This window comes from Nycticebus coucang, chromosome 4, assembly GCF_027406575.1.
Source record: "Nycticebus coucang isolate mNycCou1 chromosome 4, mNycCou1.pri, whole genome shotgun sequence".
NCBI classification, from domain to species: Eukaryota; Metazoa; Chordata; class Mammalia; order Primates; family Lorisidae; genus Nycticebus; species Nycticebus coucang.
In genome coordinates, this window is record NC_069783.1 from 146,841,017 (window position 1) to 146,860,709 (window position 19,693).

Below are 19,693 nucleotides of genomic sequence, written 5' to 3' on the forward strand. Positions count from 1 at the left end.
CAGACAGAAGGGAAGGAGACCAGAAATGTCACTGGGTTGAACATGCAGGTCTTAGTGGTGAATTATGTTTGGGGCAAAAGATTACTGGGGTTGGAGGTGCCACCACAGATGTGGCAAATGCCGGGGCAGTATGGGCTGGGGGTTAGTGCTCTGCATCCCATCAGAAACTGCACTGGTGGGGTGTGGGGGTAAAGGTGCAGCAGCCCTGCCCAAACTTCACTTTTCACAAGAAGCCCCTGGGGGCTTTATTAAACCAAAGATTCTGATTCAGGGGTCTGGGCCAGAACTAGGAAATCAGGCAGGAAGCTGACCTCTCTACTTTTACTCCTGGGAAAACTCAAGAGTCCAGTCTGCGGCCATCTCTAGCAATGCTTCATGTTGCTGGGTTGTGTGTATAAACTTCACTCCCTCTCTTCTACCTCTACATTTCTCACCCATGAATTTTTTTATACGATCTTGTGGCATTCATGTAAATTCTGGTAAACTGTCTTAAATTATTTCTGGAACAAAGACAGTGAACCAATAAACAAATGTTAAGGAAAACTACTTATAAATGAAATTGTGCCTTAACATATCTTGGCTAACTTGTTATTTGCAGTCAATCTGTTGGGACTCCTTTTCTGTTTTGAATAAACTTGTCACTACCTGATGGATCTGCTTTGAAAGTAATTTCTGATAGAGGTCATCTAATTTCATACCTGCTCCTCATTTATATTGGTGCTGCCTGGAAAGCACAGAATGTGAAACAGTGTATGCATGTGGGCACACCAGGGGTTTGCTGACCTGGGAGTAGGGAAGCCTGGTGCCTCCAGAAGCTGTATTAGGACAGGCAGAGACAGGACAGGAGCTCCTGCCTGAGGCCTGGTGACTAGAACCAACAGTTAGAGCGACTGGCAGGGAAGGCCTGTGATCAGGACAACCACAGTGAGGTGAATGGGCAGGGGCTGGTCCAGGTCAGAGCTGTTTGAGCCAGGAGCCATGGGGCCACAACAAACAGCTGGGGACAGGGATGGCATGATACTGTCCAGAAAGCTGGGTATGGAACCTCAGGGGTTCAAAGCTAGGGCTGTGGCTGCAGCTGATGTCTGACTGGTCATGATTCTGCATTTATTCAGTCTGCAACTCGAGAGAGTTTGTAGCAGGAAGAAGCATGGAGCTATCCAGTCAGTTTTCTGGGTGGAGATTTTATCTCTGGAGTAGTTGATTTACTCCCGAAACAGAGCCTTTGGTGCCATGTCAACCTCAGACCCAAGATGGGCAGAGAAATAAGCTGCTCACTATACAGCAGGATCTACCTGGCCATCATCAAACGCACTGCACCCTTAATACATCCGGGTAACAGCTCCATCAGGAGGCATTATTTACCCTCACTTTCCGATGAAGGCCACCCACCAATAAAGGGTCAAGGCAGGTTTCCAAACAAGGTCCAAGATTTCTCCCCCGTACCATGTGGCTTGCCAAAGAAAGGTCCCCAAACATAGGAATCCAAGGACCAGCAGGGTATCCACACGCACAGGGCCTCCCAGGCTACACTGAACTTTTGTAGCACCACCTGAGCACACTTCAGTACATCCCTGAGGCAGGGCCCATGAGGATGTTTATACAAAACCACAACCACACATCCATGCAGATACACACACAGGGCAGGCTCTGGAGGCACCCCTCTCTCCCCACTGTCAGGGCCTGACCCTCTGGGATTCCCTCCACCCCCCTGATGACGTGGCCAGCTCTGCCTGCACACCCTGTGTCTTGCTGGTGCAGTCCTCTGCCAGCAGACAGCCTCCTGGCTAGGGAATAGGTAAGGGGCTGAGCCCGATGAAGCCCCAGCAGGACAAGCACACACACGGGCATGCAGAGCAAGCTGTGGCTGGCCCATCTCACCTGAGCACCCCTCTTTCTGCTCTCCCATCCCACCGTCATGGGAAACTGGCCCCGTAGGCTATGATGGCTCCCTCCCCTTTTTGCAGATCCTGTTTTGTGAGTGATTCTCTGTGGGAGGGAACCCTGACCAGGTGGAAGATTTTCACCTGATTCCCTGCCCAGTCTTTGTGAGAGCAGGGAGTGTGTGGCAGGTGCTAGAGGAAGCTGCAGAGACCTAAGGCAGGGCTCTGGTCCCTTGTGCACCTCTCTGTAGAGTGGGGATGCTTAACATTTCTTTGTCCTTTGTTTTGGCTCTGGTCATTGCTCTCTGGGCAACAGGAAAGCCCCCTCCATATCATGTCACTCACACAGCCATAATGTAGAAAATTCAATCTAGGATGCATATTACACAAGTGGTGGCAACAGAAGTCAGGATATTTCCCTGGGGTACTGTCCTACATGATCCTGGATAGGCAAACGTTAATGTCAAGGCACTGCCCTAGGGCCTGGGAACCAGGATATAGTCAAAATCCTGAGCTGTCCTTCCTCCTCTTTTTAACAGCAAATGTGATCTGCTGACTGCCCCCCCCACCCGACACGAACACACCACACACACCCCATACATACACAGCCAATGCACACTCCGAACACAAACACATACATACATTCCCACGGATACCTCCCACTCTGTACATGCACCTGTTGGCCCACCAGCCCTCAGCATCACTTCTAGAGTCTAGGGATGCTGGCCTGCCCTCTGGGGCCCACACCAACCAGACTCAGGACACCAGTGAGAGAAGTGTCCTTGTTTTTCATTCAATGGTGGTGCCTGCCCTGAGTTCAAAATGCACATGTGTTTTCTACAAAACTGCATAGGTGAGAAGAAAAATAGTGGCTGCAGAGACCTCAAAAACAATAGCAGAACAAAGACCAATTCCTAAAGTGGCAAGAAAGAAAAATCTGAAGCCAAGTCTCACTTGACTTGCTTTAGCCTTGGCAGCCTCATTGACAAATCTGTCTGCAAACTGCCCAGGAACAAGGGGGCCACGGAATCCATGAAATCAGTAAGCTGGAGAGCCCTGGAATAGGAGCCCGTACTGCTCCAGCACACAGGCCCTGCACACATGGCTGCTCCCACTTCACCTCTGTGGGCTCCAGGGGATAAGTGCTCTGCAAATGCTAATCACTCACAGGAGTTTACAGAAAAGCTTCTGTTCAGCCATTCTGCACACTCCTTAGCACAGATCTCTAGGCATGGAAGGGGCAGAAAGGGAGGCCTGAGACTCCACAGCAGGGCAGGGACAGACTGGCAGGGCAGGTGGAGGTGTGTCCGGAAATGAAATCCAGCTTTGGCATCTGCTCACGGGCAGGTGTCCATCCTCCTGGCATGTGTATGCTCATCTGTAAGACGTGAGGCTGCCCTGGAAGTCTGTGAGAGCTTGCGCTATTTGCCTCTGTGATGTCCTCATCTGTAGCTCTGCTCCCTTGTGGATGGAGTCCAGAGCTCCCTCTTCCGGGGCTGGTCAGGAAGGCAGCAGAGAACACACAGCGTGGCAAACTCTTCTGGCCCTTAAGGGCTCACTACACTGAGGTGGAAAGAATGCAGGCTGTTTCCCTCATCCAACCTGCCCCTGGTATCTTCTAGAAGTCCAGAATTGGAAGGGTCTGCACAGATCCCTTCTGACTCCTTTGCTTTCGTACAGGTACTACTGAGGGCCCAAGCTGAGTGGCTGGGTCACACCTTACCAAGGGAGCCAGGTGCTGAGTGGCTGGTCAGCTGGGCCCAGGGTCCAGTGCTGTAAGCCTTGCTGCTCCCCATCAGGTACCCAGGGCTGGGACTAATACTCAGCCTGGCTGGGGGGCACAGGTTGTACTGTTTAAATGAACCAACAAATTAATGCATAGTATTGTGCTCACAGGACCTATCTCAGAGCTGCCTGAAAGGACATAAAATGTCTTCCCCACAAGGAAGGGGAAGGGATGGGGGAGGTTTTGGTGGAGGGAGGGTAATGTGTGGGGCCACACCTACGGTGCATCTTAGAATTGGTACAGGCGAAACTTACTAAATGCAGAATGCAAATGCCTACATACAGTAACTAGAAAATGCCATGAAGGCTACGTTGAACAGTTTGATGAGAATATTTCAGATTGTATATGAAACCCGCACATTGTACCCCTTGATTGCACTAATGTACACAGCTTTGATTTAACAATAAAAATAAATAAATTAAAAAAAAAAAAAAACATCTTCCCCGAATGAACAACCCCACCATCCAAAATGTACCCCATCTTGGGCCCAGGGTGGTAAGTAAGCTAAGGTTCCAGATACATCTGGCCCGCCCCTTTCTTTCTGTAGTGCCTGAGGTCCCTGGGGCACTGGCTCTTGACTACTGGAGCACCCATTATCAGGTCCCCATGGATGCCAGATGGTCTATCTTGGCAGCTCCCTCACGTGAAGGATGAGAGGTAGGGCTGGATACAGGGTGGGAGAGGTGCAATCCAGGGTGGCCACCTCTTGCTGCACAAGCACATACATGTTTCACCCCTTCCAAAGTTTATCTACCCACGTTATCTTAAGAATTCAAGTTCAGTAATTGCTCTTCTACTTTACTCAAAACTGTAGAAGGCCACCAGTGGCTTTTAAGTATATGCCTTATCTATATATATTAGCTCCTTTAATTCCCACATTAAAGGAAACCTACAGGGTGGGAAGTCTGTCCCCATTTCAGAGATTAGGAAACTGAGGATGAAGTGGTGAAATTGCCTGCCCAGTGTCATATAGCTACTAAGCAACAGAGCCGAAGGCCATGCCCTGAGCTCTTCTAGTTTATAACCATGAATAACATCACCTGGCTGAGTTGAACATAACCTCAATGGCCAAGACACTGGTAGAGAAGGGATGTGCGTCCAGGCCCATTTCCAGACCTCTCAGACTATGGCATGTCCCTACATGAAACCTGAAGCCAGGAGGGACGCCTGCAAAGGTGGTAGGGAAGTCGGAACCGGGGCTGAACCAGCTTGAAGTTTTGGCCTCCTCTCTATCAAGCTGCCAGTTTCTAAGTCCCCACCCTTTGGCTCTCTTCCTCCTTAGCGCTGCTCTGGGAAAGTAAACACACGTTTATCACCCTGACAGCACAATAATGAGAGGAAACCAGGGCCTGGAGTAGGAACAGACAGAGCACACAACGCCCAGCACAGTAGGGGTGCCAAGCAGAGGCTGCCTCCTACCCGGTGCACAGTCACTTCCCTCCTATGTTCCAGGGTCAACCAGATGCCCTTTAAAGGGAGGCCCTTGGACTGTGGCAGGGACCTGATGTCTTTCTGGAGAGGTCTATCAAAATGTACTCCCAGGTTGTTGCCAGGCAACCAGATGACAGTGGGACAGGTGCCTCTCAACTCTGACCACCTGCCCCAGTTTACATGGACCCAGCTTGGGTATCAGTTCTGATAAAATGATGAAGGGGCACGCTGGCTTGGTAATTTAAACCCCACCTCATCCTAACACCATTAAGGCCTACTTGGGACAGCAGTAAGGAACTGAGGCCTTGGGGTATAGGGTGGACCTAGGTCTGGATGAGTGCTTTCTTAGCCTGGTTTCTTCCTCCAGCAATGCTGCCATCTCCATTCCTGAGATGGACTCCCCGAAGGTCAGACCAGGAAGCCAATGCAGGTGCCTGGCTTGCGAATTACTTGCAGAAAGTGGCAAAGAAGGACGTGAGGCTACTCTGTCTGGCTTCTGCTGGGTGTTCAGGAAGTCAGCTCTGAGGATATGCGGAGAAGCAGCCAACCCTCCCCTGGGCCTCCCATCCTAGCCAAATGGGGATTGTCACATCAAGCCTGTCACTGTCTTTTCACTTGAGCTGGAGGTGCTGCTGTGAAGCAGAGGCCCTGACAAGCACAGGGCTGTGGAAGCATCACACTTGCTTCTGTAAACGCGTGACATGAGCCAGATGCCTAACCAGCTGGAAGGAGCTTCCGCAAAAGCACATTATTTGTACTCAGAGGATCCTGCCCTGCACAGGGCCAGGGAAGGAGCCCTACTCGCACCTGTTAAAGAGGTTATTGCGGCGAACCATCCGCAGAAAGCCAGTGGGGTCAGTGACTGAGTTGAGTTTGTTGTTCATCTCTTCAAATTGCTGGTCCATGATGTCTCCAGCTTCGCTCTCTGTCTCGCTGCTGGCACAGGCCCTACAGGAAAAATTGCAGAAAAAGCCTCTCAGAGCACAGAAGTGCTGAGCTAGGGAAATCCCCTCAGAGGTACTGAGCCATGTTGCTACACAGTGAATCCCTCCTACCGAGGCTGGCATTGCCCTCCTCCCTCCTCACCCTCGTCAGTGTCCCTGAGGCTCTCTTCTTAAACCTCGCTCCTCCAGCACTTCTCGAGGTGAACTCTGATGGGTATTCATGGCCCATCAGCCCTCACTTGCTGTGAACTTTCTACAGGCAGGAGCTGCGTCTGAGTAAGTAATGCATTCCCGGTGTCACACAGGCATGACACACACGAGGTGACATGCTGGTTGTGATGGGCCGACGGAGCCTTCTTCCCAGAACAGAGCTGAGGGGAGTACAGCTGTGTGACAACCCTCCCAGAACAAGTACAGTCCATTCCAGAAAAGTAACTAGGCAGCTGAACTGTGCCAGGTACCACCCTAGGCATGGGGGACTTGCAGCCTAAAAAGTCATTTTCCAGATGAGACAGACACACTCATAAGTAGCTGCAGGGCCAGGCAGAGTGGGCATTGTCCGAAGTGCGAGCTGGAGAAATGCTATTGATTTGGCCCATTTTCCAAGCTCAGCATGAGGATGCAACTGCTTTTGAATTAATAAATTCATATTTCCCCTATGACAGATTTTAATACAACATCTCACAACGGGTTTTAAGTAAACCAAAATACCCAAAATGCCTAGATTCATCTGCAAGGTTAAAATGACAAAAGGCTTATTAAATGTAAAAGACATGCACTGTTCTCTGAGGAGACACGGCAAGCCAGGCCAGGGCAAACACGTCCATGAGAGGCCATCCCCGTCGGCCGACCCCATACCTCACAACTGGCTGAGGCCTGGCAAAGGCACATCTCTACATCTCTAATCTTGGCTTCGAGATTACGTTTTGACTTTGCTGAATGATACCTAGTCCACAGATAGTTATTTCTATGGGCAATGAGGAAAAATTTCTTTTAAACCTCCCTGCTGACTAAGGACCAGTGTACAAAGTGGGGAACACCAAGGCACAGGAGGCAAAAGACAGGCTCGTAGTCCTCTCATGCACGAGGCAAGTGGGACTCTGGAGAGGAGTGGGCTTCCTGTCACTGACAGGGGAGTCTCAGTGCATGGAGATTTGGGTTGAAGGCAAATATGGCCTGTTTCATATGGTCAACCTGGTGATGCCTGGGACAGAGAAGGGTAATAAGCCCCTCACTGGGTCATTCTGGAGGCCAAATAAGAACACAACGTAAAGCCGCTACAAACATTTACATGCTCCATGTGAACACCAGCCATGGTGTGACAGCTAATTTGATGTCATTTGACTGGCCCGCAGGGTGGGGGAGATGTTTGCTTAAACATCATTCTGGGTGTGTTTGTGAGGGCATTTCTGGATGAGATTAATATTTGGGTTGGTAGACTGGGTAAAGCGGATTGTACCCCAGGTTGGGTGCACCTCAGCCACCAATCCACTGAAGGCCTGAAGAGAACCAAAAAGGGGAGTAAGAGAAAATTCACTCTCTCTGTCCCATCAGGCTTCTGCCTTCACACTTGGAATTGAACCGGAACTTACAGCATTGGCTTTCCTTGTTCTCTAGCTGCTGCTGCTGCTGGGACTTCTCAGCCTCCATAACTGTGTGAGCCAATTCTTCATAATAAATCTATTTATCTCTTTATATAAACACATACATATTAACATACCCTGTTTATATATATTTGGCATATACAGATACATTCTATTTGTGTGTGTGTCTATCTTCTACACATTCTGTCTCTCTGGAGAACCCAGACAAACACAGCTGGAAATCATGTCAGAACCACACTGATGGCTGGGAAAGTCCTGGCTAGTAGCCTGCTTTTCTTCCCGGCTTGCACAGTCTGGAATTGGCCCTTCAGACAGTATAGTACCTGGTATGCAGCAGGTGTACCAAAAGGAATTACTGAATAAATGAGTGGCTTATGCTGCAGAGCATTTTAAAATGTGCAAAGTGTCTTTATATAGGTTTAATTTTATCTCTGTGATAATCCTGTGAGGTAGCTTTTATTGTCACCATAGTATATGAGGAGATGGAGGTGTGGAGAAGCCAAGAAACTCGGCCCAGGAGCATTGGGTGGTGGGGCCTGCAGCACTTGCTGACCTCCCAGCCCTCCCAGCACAAACTCCGTGCTTCTCTGTCTGGGGTTTGCATACAAGAGGGAGGGGCCGAATACAGGAAGCAAGAGAAATCAAGAAACTTCTAGCATCTAAACAAATCACCAGGGCTTCCATCCTGCTGGAGAGCTTTTATTCCTCTCACCGCCCCATGGTTGTCAGCTGAACAGGAGAGCAGATGAAGGTTTGAAATGCTCCCTTGGGAGCTGAGGGCCCTTCACAGAGACCCTGGTAAGTATCATTCAACAAGCTCCTCTATCCAGGGACACATTTACCCTCTGAATGAGACTGCCTGCTTGGAGCTGAGAAATCTGCTTGTCATTCAGCACTTTGCAAAGGGGAGAAGAATTGGCTGGGACCAGTATCAGCTCCATTATCTTGCAGTTCCACTCTGACTGTCAGCTGCAGAGTGAGCCCTCAGAATCTCCTGCTGAATAGGGTTGTTCCCTATTTCCTGACCCTTCAAAGTATTAACACTGAAGGAGAAAACAAACAGGCGATGTCAGAGATAAAGGAATCTCCCATTTACAAAACAAGCCTCGTCTATGTAGTAGGGATCCCAAGTACGGTCCACATAGCACAATCACTCCCCAGTACCCATTTCTCAGGATGACTTTCTAGAGATGTCCCCCACATTATACCCATCTGGTCACCACCAGCTCTGATTCGATTCACTTTGCTTCAGCATGGTTACGGAGTGGGGATAAACAGACGAGGGTCACATTATACCTACCTTCAAGGTACTTACTACCTAGTATGACATTATTATACTCTTTAGACGCCTCTTTACTTCTTACTAGCCAATCCCTTTCACTCTGATTTCCATTACAGTTAATAATTCTTTACCTTAACCTATCTCTGCGGAAATTACTGTGTGGTTTTGTGTTCCTACTTTGATACTGACATACATAGTGTATGTTAATTTAAAAAATTAGATAATAAATTCTGGGAGGGAGTTAGAAAAGTAAGATAAATGAGGTGCCACTCATTTATTTATCTGGCCATTAGGCTGATCAACCTATCTAAAACATACTGGAAAACCTTAGCTGGGTGGGGATTACTTCAAATGAAGACAGCCTCTGCCCCTGAAAAGTTCAGAAAAGGTGCTAGACAGGCATGCTAATCTCTGCAAGACACAAAAAAGAAAATATTACATAGTGGGATTTGTATGTGTATATATACAATGAATGAATAATTGGTGCTGGATTAAGGAGAGAGAGAGAGAGAGAGAGGAAGAGGACTGGGTGTGGTGGCTCATGCCTGTCACCCCTGAAGCAGGAGGATCACTTGAGCTCAGGAGTTCACGACCAGCCTGAGCAAGAGTGAGACCCTGTCTGTACTAAAAATAGAAAGATTAGCCTGGCATTGTGACAGGCGCCTGTAGTTCCAGCTACTCAGGAGGCTGAGGCAAGAGGATCACTTAAGCCTAGGACTCTGAGTTTGCTGTGAGCTAGGCTGACGCCATGACACTCTAGCCTGGGTGACAGAGTGAGACTCTGCCTTAAAATAAAATAAAATAAAATGAGAAAGAGGGAATGAATATGAGAATATGAATGAATAAACAAAGAGTGGCTGTGCAGAAAGTGACCCTGGAGCACTTGGACACATGGTCTGAGTCTGCCCACTAATCTCATGGCCACCTTCTGAAGCAGGGAAGGAAGAAGAGAGAAGTGCTGGCCTTGCAGACAAAACTGGTAGTCATGACTCTGCTGGGAGGGTACCTCGAGAGGAAGAGGGGATGTGAGCCTGGCGGCAAGGTGTGAGGAGTGAAAAGCGGGGCACTCCTGACTCTCCAGCTGCCCAGCACTAGCCAGCTAGGGAGGTGCCAAACTTAAGATCGCGCCTCTCCTTATCTCCCTTCTGCTCATGGTCTAGTCCTATTTACCCAGCTCTGGACCCACGGTCCTGCCTCTGGGCTTGACTGGCATGCTCTAGTTCTCCTTCCCTCACGGCTCTCTGGGCCTAAGGATTCTGGATCAGACTTCACTCCCCTGACCCTTTCCTCCTTCTTGTTCTAGGCCCCTGATTTGGCACTTGCCCATCAGCCAGAGTTCTGGCTGGACCCCGCTCCAGTCCCTTGCCTGAGGTTGGGTGGAAGGTTGAGATTTAGATCACCACGGTCACGGAGAACAGAGACAACCAAAGGTTGGCCTAACTGTGGAACAGGGAAGTATATTTCCTGGCGAGGGCTGAGAGGGGAGTGTTAGAGAGGGAGCAGACAGAAGCTTCTTCACGGTGCCACCTGCCTGGCCAGCATCTGCTCCAGGAATGCTCTGAAAAGCCCAACTCCTGCCTGCTCTGGGGAATATAAATCGTGCCGTCACCAGACGCAGGCTCCAAAATGCTGTTCCCACGCAGCCCCCAGAGAGATGGAAACGGCCCATGAATCAAGCACCTCGGAGCTGTGCCAGGGCTCATCCTGTTTTGGGGGACAGGGCTTGGCAAGAGACTCCAGACAGGATTTTCATTTGCAAGTGTGGCCTCCTGATCTCTCCAAGAACACGCTCTCTGTCATCCCCCTGACAGTGCAACTGAAATTCCACAAATCACACTTTCATTTATGTCTCAACATCCTTTTGCTAACTCATTCTTTTTTCATCTCCACCACCACCACCAATCTCCAGGCTTCTTGTGCACTGATAACCAGTTATTTGTTGAAGAACGACTACTAGCAACCCTGAAGCTGGAAACTATGGGCAACTCTGTCTTCAGTGTCCCCTGCACAGGGTAGTGAGGTGGCTCCTACAGCACCAGCCCCACACCAGTGGGAGCACATCAAAAGGCAGCAAAATACTCCTTTCAAAGCAAGGATTCCTCTACAATTGGCAAAACTTGAGGAAGCAGGAGCGAATTCACTTGCTGCTACTACATATAATCATTCGGTGCCACCTAAATGATTCCAAAAGGCCAGGTCTAACTGTGCCAGCACATTGCGTGGAGACTCTACAACCAGGAAGCAGAGAATGTCTTGGAGACATGAAGAGATGACAGATGACAAACACCATGGGCATTTATTGGGTTTTGTGTGGTCAGTCTGCTGATGGCTGAAAGGGCCCATTTTTTTCCAAAAGCCACTTAGCAACAGAATGCCAGAAACTAAAGACATGAGACTTCAGGAACTTAGGTTGTCTGAGACCTTTGAACCTTTCCCATGTGAATTACTTACTACTCCCTGTCTGGTCTTTTCATAGTGATTAGTAAACCTTTAAGATGAAAAGAGCCTGGGGCTTATTTTCAGGGACAGCAAGGAAAGTGGGGGAGGCATCCTACTCCATGGGTTGTCTCACATAGAAGAACCCAAGAAACAGAAGCTGATGTACGTCTTTAAAGAAGGAAAACTGGCTACATGTTTGGGGATGGGGAGAAGGGGGCGGTGTAGTAGACAGCTTCGGGGAAGTTGCCCTGGTCATACAGATTCTAGTTCTAGAAATTCCCTCCCAGACCCACAGGATCACAGGGATGAGTGCTGAGTTTATGCCCCATGACTCTCTTCCCCAACATTGCTGACTGTACCAGAGGTGGATTTCTGACCTAAGCTAAGCCTACCAGATTCTCTTCCCCAAAATTTGAGCACTGGCATTCAGGGAGAGCTAAATATGACTTCCTGTGGCTAGTTCTATAGGCTGTGGGTGACACGCACATGAGCCACATAAGGTGGCTGTTTTCTCACATTAGGACTAGGAGCAGAGAGCATTTTACACACTGCTGGAGGTGCTAACTGAAGCCACTGAGCAGTGAGGAGAATCAGGTGCCTTCTGCCGCCTGGGGCTCCCCCAGCCTTGCTTTTCTAATCCAAGCTCGCCCTTGAATTACATGGATTTCCTTGGATTTCACCCCCATAATTTTATTAGAAACCCTCCTCTTGAGACTATCAATGCTTTTGAGAGGATTGTTGTTGAGGGGAGAGGGAGAAGAAGCCGAGAAGCATCCTCAGGGACCTGTGTGGCCTTGCTACACTAAGTCAGTGCCGCAGCTGCCAAGTTGCTCCAGCATCATTCTTCTTCTTTTTTTTTGAGACAGAATCTCACTCTGTCGCCCTGGTTAGAGTGCTGAGGCATCAGCCAAGCTCACAGCAACCTGGATTCAAGTGATCTTCCTGCCTCAGCCTCCTGAGTAGCTGGGACTACATGTGCTTGCCACAATGCCCAGCTGCTTTTTCTATTTTTAGTAGAGACAGGGTCTCACTCTTGCTCAGGCTGGTCTTAAACTTCTGAGCTTAAGGGAGCCACCTGCCTCAGCCTCCCGGAGTGCCGGGATTACACGCATGAGCCACTGCGCCCGGCCTCTCCAGCATCATTCAAACTTGTAGGCCATGCAGGAGTGCGGCCGGAGGCAGTCAGCGGGCAGGAAGAGTGCAAGCTGCACACCAGAGAGATGTGTTGTCCCTGTGAGGGCAGGGACACTGTGAATGCCATTCTCCTCAGAAAACTCCTTCCAGTGAGCCGCCTCATATCCTAGTCCAGACCTCACGACCAGAGGAAACGTGGTACAGCAAGCACAGACTCTGAAGTCAAGGCTGCTGGTTCAAACTCACGCTAGCAGTGGGGCCCTCCAGCAGTCACTGTTGACACTAGCTAAGGGGTATTGATAGCTTCTTCTCAGAAATCCAATCGCGGCCACCAATTCACTGGTCTCTCTGCTGATATTTGGATGAAACAAGATTTGATTTCTTGCACCTGTATGTCACTCTAGAAATCACTTTTTCTCTGTATCTTCTCAAGACTATAATCCATACTATATTTAACAGTTGCTATTTATAGAACAAACATTCTGTTGGTCTGAAGGCAAATAATTACATTTACCTGCCAAGAATCTACGAGCGTGCACACACACAAACACAGTATGAATGATCAATAAGCTCTGATGGGGACTTTTGTTGTTAAACTGATAAAAGAATACAATTCCTCCTCAAATGTGCTTTCTTAAGATCATTTGGATGAAAGAAAGCCTTCTGGCCTTTGGGATTCAGAACTGTGCAATTTTAACTCGAAAGCACTTTGTGTGTACCCTGCGTATCTCATGGCCTAGAATTATCTAGTCTGCACTTAAGTGTTAAAAAAAGGAACATGGGTATTTTTTCTAGCTTTTCTTCTCTCAGTAAACACTATGATCAAACAAATAAGAAGGTTTCACTTCCATTAGCTCAGTAGTCTGTGTGCACGAAGACTGTCATCGATTGGAAGGCCCCATTACGTGGTGTCTATTTTTGAAAGCTTCGATGAGAAAGCATTGGCAATGGAGATCCCCCCGACAAAGTGGCTCTCAAACCCACTCTAACATCAATTACCATTACTGTAGGCAGCTGTAATACAATGGTATTTAATACAATGGTGTATCTAAACATAGAATAGGTGTAGTAAAATACAGTATTATAATCTTATGGGACTCTTCGGTGTATGCAGTTCATTGTTGACTAAAATATTGTTAAGGGCGGCACCTGTGGCTCAAAAGGGTAGGGCACCAGCCCCATATGCCAGAGGTGGTGGGTTCAAACCCAGCCCCGGCCAAAAAAAAAAAAACTGAAAAAAACTCCCAAAACAATAAAAAAGAGTTTTTTAAAAAATATATTGTTATATACACGACTGTATTTAAAATTGAATCTAAAGGAAACCAAGTGAAAAAGTAGAAACCCCTCTATCTTCCCACAAAGTGAGCACTAAAACTGCTGTCTAAACAGACGGCCTGCATGACCGATGTGCATGTTTACATACATTCATGTGTGTCTGCCTGTACATGTGTGTGTACACAGGAGTGGGACCTCTAACTGAGGTGTCAGCACGATGACTATCAGACACTAAAGAAGCATGCACTCTGCATCACCTCCCAGGTCCAGACGCACACAGACAATGGCTTTGAGAACCTGCCTTAGGGCTTTTAGGTCCCCATCTCCATCAGGGCTCAGAAAAGGAGGGTGTGATAAGACTGGTGGAGAGATTTCTTTGGAGAGTGTTACCACCATAGAGTGAGTCCCCATCCCAGCCCTTCCGGGAGAGTAGTGAGATTGACCATCTTACAGGAGGTATTTTCATGGAGGTACTACTCAGAGAGCTTAGAAACGTCTACCCTGAAGTCAGGAGAGAGACATGCAGGACTGAAGCCTCCGGCCCCATGCTGAGTGGGGTCTCATTGTCCCACTCTGCTCCTTCCCTGCTAGATGGGCAAGGCTAGAGGAATAGCCTATGCTCCTGGAGTTCATCAGTGGCAAGGATGCAAGAATGCTTCCTGTGGACCAAATGTAGTCCCGGGGGGTGAGCAGGGATGGCTTGTCTTCATCTCTGTCCAACAAGGGCCCCTGGAGAAGCCAGTCGAGGCGCACACCCGATGCCAAGGGATAAGAAGAAAAACGGAGGACCAGACGTGTGTCTGCCCAGGTTCAACAAGCTACAGGTACCTGTAAAGGGCCTATAGAAAACAAGATTCCATTTTAACCATCTGCCAGACCCAGAGTTCCCAAAGCCACACAGCCAGGCAGGAACAGTCCTGTCTCCTAGCCCCTTGTAATACCAGCAAGTGAGTGGCGAGGAGGCAGGCCTACCTCCTTACCCTTAGCAGCTTCCAGCCCAAAGCCCCAAGTGAGTATAATGCTTTCTTCTCCTTGACAATGATGGGACAAACTCTGGCTATTGAACACGACCACAGTCAGGTTAATAGGAAGAGGAATTTAAATGCTTCATAATAAAGCAAAACCACAGATGTAGCATTCAGATAAAATACATAAATATCGTCAGATTTGTCTTCCAAAAACCAGCACCCAGAAGACAGTGCAGAGCAGGTGTCAAGACTGCTGTCATCTAGTGTCAGGTGAGCTTACACACCTTATCTCCCACCACCAGCTGGGACAGACTGCTCCATCCAAACCAGGCACTCTCTATTCTGTGAATATACTTTGCAATGGGCCACGTTCCTGCTTTGCTTTGGCCATGCCCTTGACCTGGACTCCCCCTCTCCATCACCCCTAACCTGCCTACACACATGGAAATTATGCTATTCCCTCAAAGATGAGCTCAAATGCCTTCTCCTGTATGCCTCCTTCTCTGAGCATCTCCGGCAGCACCTGCTAGGTGAAGAATTCCTGTGTTCCAGACATCAGGAGCCTTATGGTCTGTTCCTCCTTGCTCCTTGTTGGACAGGGGTGGAGGCAGGGGCGGCCTCATGTTTCTGACCCTTACAAGGTCTAGAACAGGGCCTTGGCTACAGCAGAGCTCAGCACAGGCTGAGTGGCTGCACAAGGACTCCTGAGGGTTCCTGCCCTCATCACCCAAACCTGGGGAGATGTACTCCAGCCCACAGCACCCCATACCCTCAATACAGTGGGAAATGGTTTTACTGCAAAAAATCCCACCACACAGGTTAGCTTCTGTCCCCTCCCAGGAGAACCAAATTAGTCACTGGAAAAACAAAACATGCAACTTTAAGTAAACAGTGGTTTTTCAGCAATTATAAAACACCTTTCTTCCATTTCCTTCCTAGAATCTTGAACTTTCTATGAGGTTATCAGAGAAAGGAGGGATTGTTAGAGTAACAATTTTTTTTTTTTTTTTTAAGCAGAGTTAGCTTGGGGTCAGATTTCTAAAGCACCAGAGAACACTAAAACTTTGGAAGCTAGTCCCAAATCCATGGCACTTGGCTGTTCCTTTCCCCACCTGGCTGGGGACTGTATAAGGGCTCACTTCAGCCTGGGATGTGTGGGTGTGTGTACATGTATGCACAGAGCGAAGCAGTGAGTGTGCATATTTGTGAGAGCACTTACTAGAGTGTGGTAGTTAAGAGTGTGGTAAATGAGTGTGTGTGTGACAGCAAGGGCATGTGGGGACAAAGCATTCTATAGGTAAGTAGCTGTGAGCCCTTTCACAGGGCATGTGAAATAAAGTACCCATCCTGATCTGGAATTAGGCCTCCCTAATTCCAAATCCAAGAGTAATAGAGTTGAGGCGTGTTATTAATGACAACTGAAGTCAATTACTGAGTCCCAGGATCCTTCTAGCATATTATTATTAATCCTTGTAGCACAGCTAGGAGGAAGATCACCTCATCTTCGTTAAAGAGGCCTGAAGGGAGACCCAGAGGCGTTCAGGCACTTGTGCAGGGTCCCACAGATAATAAGCAGCAGAATTGGGCCTGGGAGACAGGTGAGCTGAATCCCAGCCGGTGCCTTCCCATGTCACCATCCCGCCTCCATGGGCTCAGAAAGCTGCCTGACCCAGACACATTTTCCAAAGGTAATCGGGGGCTAAGAAATTCAACGATCACAGGGGCATTTCCATTACCTCAGCTCTCCTTAGCGGCATCAGCACCCATATTCGAGGCATGCTTTTAAATTTTATATGACTGTGTGTTCTTGTAGAAAACATAGGCTGTTATAACTGTAAATGGTCTTCAAAGATCACCACGAGGTCCATTTCCTTTGTCCACTCAGAGAAAAGAACGTCTCTGGGAGGAGCATTTGCATATACAGTGTATGTGCAATATATTATTTATGTGCATTTATACAGAAAGGGGTTTCAGCTACACGAAGGTAGAGTGTATGGGGTATGGGCAAGTCTTTCTCCAGCTGTTAAAGAACAACCTGTCTGGTTCAGTGTTTAAAGATTTTTGTTTCCTATAATTGCACTAATACAAGTTATATTGAAAAGCCAAATGACCCCTTTAACGAATGAAAAAGAGATGCCTGCCTATAACAGGAGTCCCACAGCTAGACCTCCACGAGTGCTGTGAGAATGCCCCCCCTTGGAGTTGTTATAAACACAATAAAACCTAATATGTCATAATGAAATGCATATTCTAATACAATATGATCCCCTTAATGAGGAAAACTGGAGGGGGAGGTTGTTTTATTTATAATCCTCTAAATCTAGGTAAATTGTACATGTTTAAAATTTCTATACAAATAACGTCACAAAGAGCTATACAAATAGTGTCACAAAGAGCTATTAATACACAAGAGTGTATTTGGTCTGGACAAGAGACAACGTAACAGATTAACAGACAAAGTCAAGGTGTGATGAAATGCTAAGCAACAACTAGGGTAGGGGTTATTTTTCTTTTTTTTCTCTCTCTCTCTTTTTTTTTTATTGTTGGGGATTCATTGAGGGTACAAGAAGCCAGGTTACACTGATTGCAATTGTTAGGTAAAGTCCCTCTTGAAATCATGTCTTGCCCCCATAAAGTGTGACACACACCAAGGCCCCACCCACCTCCCTCCTTCCCTCTTTCTGTTTCCCCCCCCATAACCATAATTGTCATTAATTGTCCTCATATCAAAATCGAGTACATAGGATTCATGCTTCTCCATTCTTGTGATGCTTTACTAAGAATAATGTCTTCCATGTCCATCCAGGTTAATACGAAGGATGTAAAGTCTCCATTTTTTTTAATGGCTGAATAGTATTCCATGGTATACATATACCACAGCTTGTTAATCCATTCCTGGGTTGGTGGGCATTTAGGCTGTTTCCACATTTTGGCGATTGTAAATTGAGCTGCAATAAACAGTCTAGTACAAGTGTCCTTATGATAAAAGGATTTCTTTCCTTCTGGGTAGATGCCCAGTAATGGGATTGCAGGATCAAATGGGAGGTCTAGCTTGAGTGCTTTGAGGTTTCTCCATACTTCCTTCCAGAAAGGTTGTACTAGTTATGGGACTTCATTAAACTGAAAAGCTTCTGTACAGCTAAGGGTAGGGGTTATTTTTCATACAGGATGTGGTCCCTAAAAGTGAAGGGTGATTTCCCAAATCACTCCAGATTCCCCAGTTCATTCAAAATCGATAAACAAGTCAGAGGGAGAATGTGGCTCCCATGCTTCTAGAAGGAATCACGAAAAGCTTTTGTATTCCCTCTCATGATGTTTTTAAAACCATCATATTTGTTATTGTCTAAATTGAATTGTGGGTGAAAACAATTTCCTGTTCACCTGCACTGTTTGTTTCCTGAGAAGACATCTAGAAACACTGGTTTTCTGAGCTAAGTCAAAGTAATATAGGATTTTCCTTTGTCAATATTGAGACTTTTACCTCTGGGGAGAACCTGTTCTCTCCCTCCCTCCCTCCCTCTCTCTCAGCAAAGCATATTTCCTTCTCTCTCTAATTGGATTTTCTGAAAGAATCTGTTTCCCTTTCTCTCTTCCAGATGCTCAAGATACAGCACTGTACAAAAAGTCATTGGCTGGTGTCGTTCTTGTCTTTTTCTGCCACATTAACCCAGTAGGGGGTTTAACAGCCTGAGGTTTTGAAAAGCTGTTGTCAAGTCCTGAAAGCTCCCAAATGCAACTTAAATGGTTATTAGCTAGCAGGATACATCCCCTGCATTCTAATACCTCCATTTAAATAACAATAATAAAGAAAATAATAACAATAAGAGTAAACTCCATGCCTTCACAGCCATGTTTATACCCTACCACCCACAGACCACACAGTCTACAGGGCATTTATACAGGATCTAGGAGTGAGGGTCTGTCTTTTGGTTTAGTGGTGGGCACGCCTGATTTCACAGGCTGCCAGCAGGGGTCGCCCAAGTCATCTAGGAGCCAAATCAGAGCTTTCATGACATTGTGGATAATTCCTCTAAAGAATCCGAGGCACAATCTGGAACAGAATAGAGAACCAAGAGATGAATCCAGCTACTTACCGCTATTTGATTTTTGACAAGCCAATTAAAAACATTCAGTGGGGAAAAGATTCCCTATTTAACAAATGGTGCTGGGAGAACTGGCTGGCAACCTGCAGAAGACTGAAATTGGACCCACACCTTTCACCATTAACTAAGATAGACTCTCATTGGATTACAGATTTAAACTTAAGACATGAAACTATAAAAATACTAGAGGAGAATGCAGGGAAAACCCTTGAAGAAATTGGTCTGGGTGAGTATTTCATGAGGAGAACTCCCCGGGCAATTGAAGCAGCTTCAAAAATACACTACTGGAACTTGATCAAACTAAAAAGCTTCTGCACAGCTAAGAACACAGTAAGCAGAGCAAGCAGACAGCCCTCAGAATGGGAGAAGATATTTGCAGGGTATAACTCTGACAAAGGTTTAATAACCAGAATCCACAGAGAACTCAAACGCATCAGCAAGAAAAAAACAAGGGATCCCATCGCAGGCTGGGCAAGGGATTTGAAGAGAAACTTCTCTGAAGAAGACAGGCGCACGGCCTTCAGACATATGAAAAAATGCTCATCATCTTTAATCATCAGAGAAATGCAAATCAAAACTACTTTGAGATATCATCTAACTCCAATGAGACTAGCCTATATCACAAAATCTCAAGACCAGAGATGTTGGCGTGGATGCGGAGAAAAGGGAACACTTCTGCACTGCTGGTGGGAATGCAAATTAATACATTCCTTTTGGAAAGATATATGGAGAACACTCAGAGATCTAAAAATAGATCTGCCATTCAATCCTGTAATTCCTCTGCTGGGCATATACCCAGAAGACCAAAAATCACAACATAACAAAGATATTTGTACCAGAATGT

At 47.2% G+C, this 19,693-nt stretch overlaps 1 protein-coding gene across 1 annotated transcript in view; it reads right to left on the reverse strand.

Annotated features, from left to right (window-relative positions):
* LOC128584488 (tetratricopeptide repeat protein 28-like) overlaps positions 1-6,266 on the reverse strand; it is a 45,758-nt gene extending 39,492 nt beyond the window's left edge. The window contains 2 exon segments of the mRNA XM_053589412.1: positions 5,908-6,097; positions 6,221-6,266. Coding sequence (XP_053445387.1) covers positions 5,908-6,097; positions 6,221-6,266 — 236 coding nt within the window.
* Between the last annotated feature and the right edge of the window lie 13,427 nt (positions 6,267-19,693).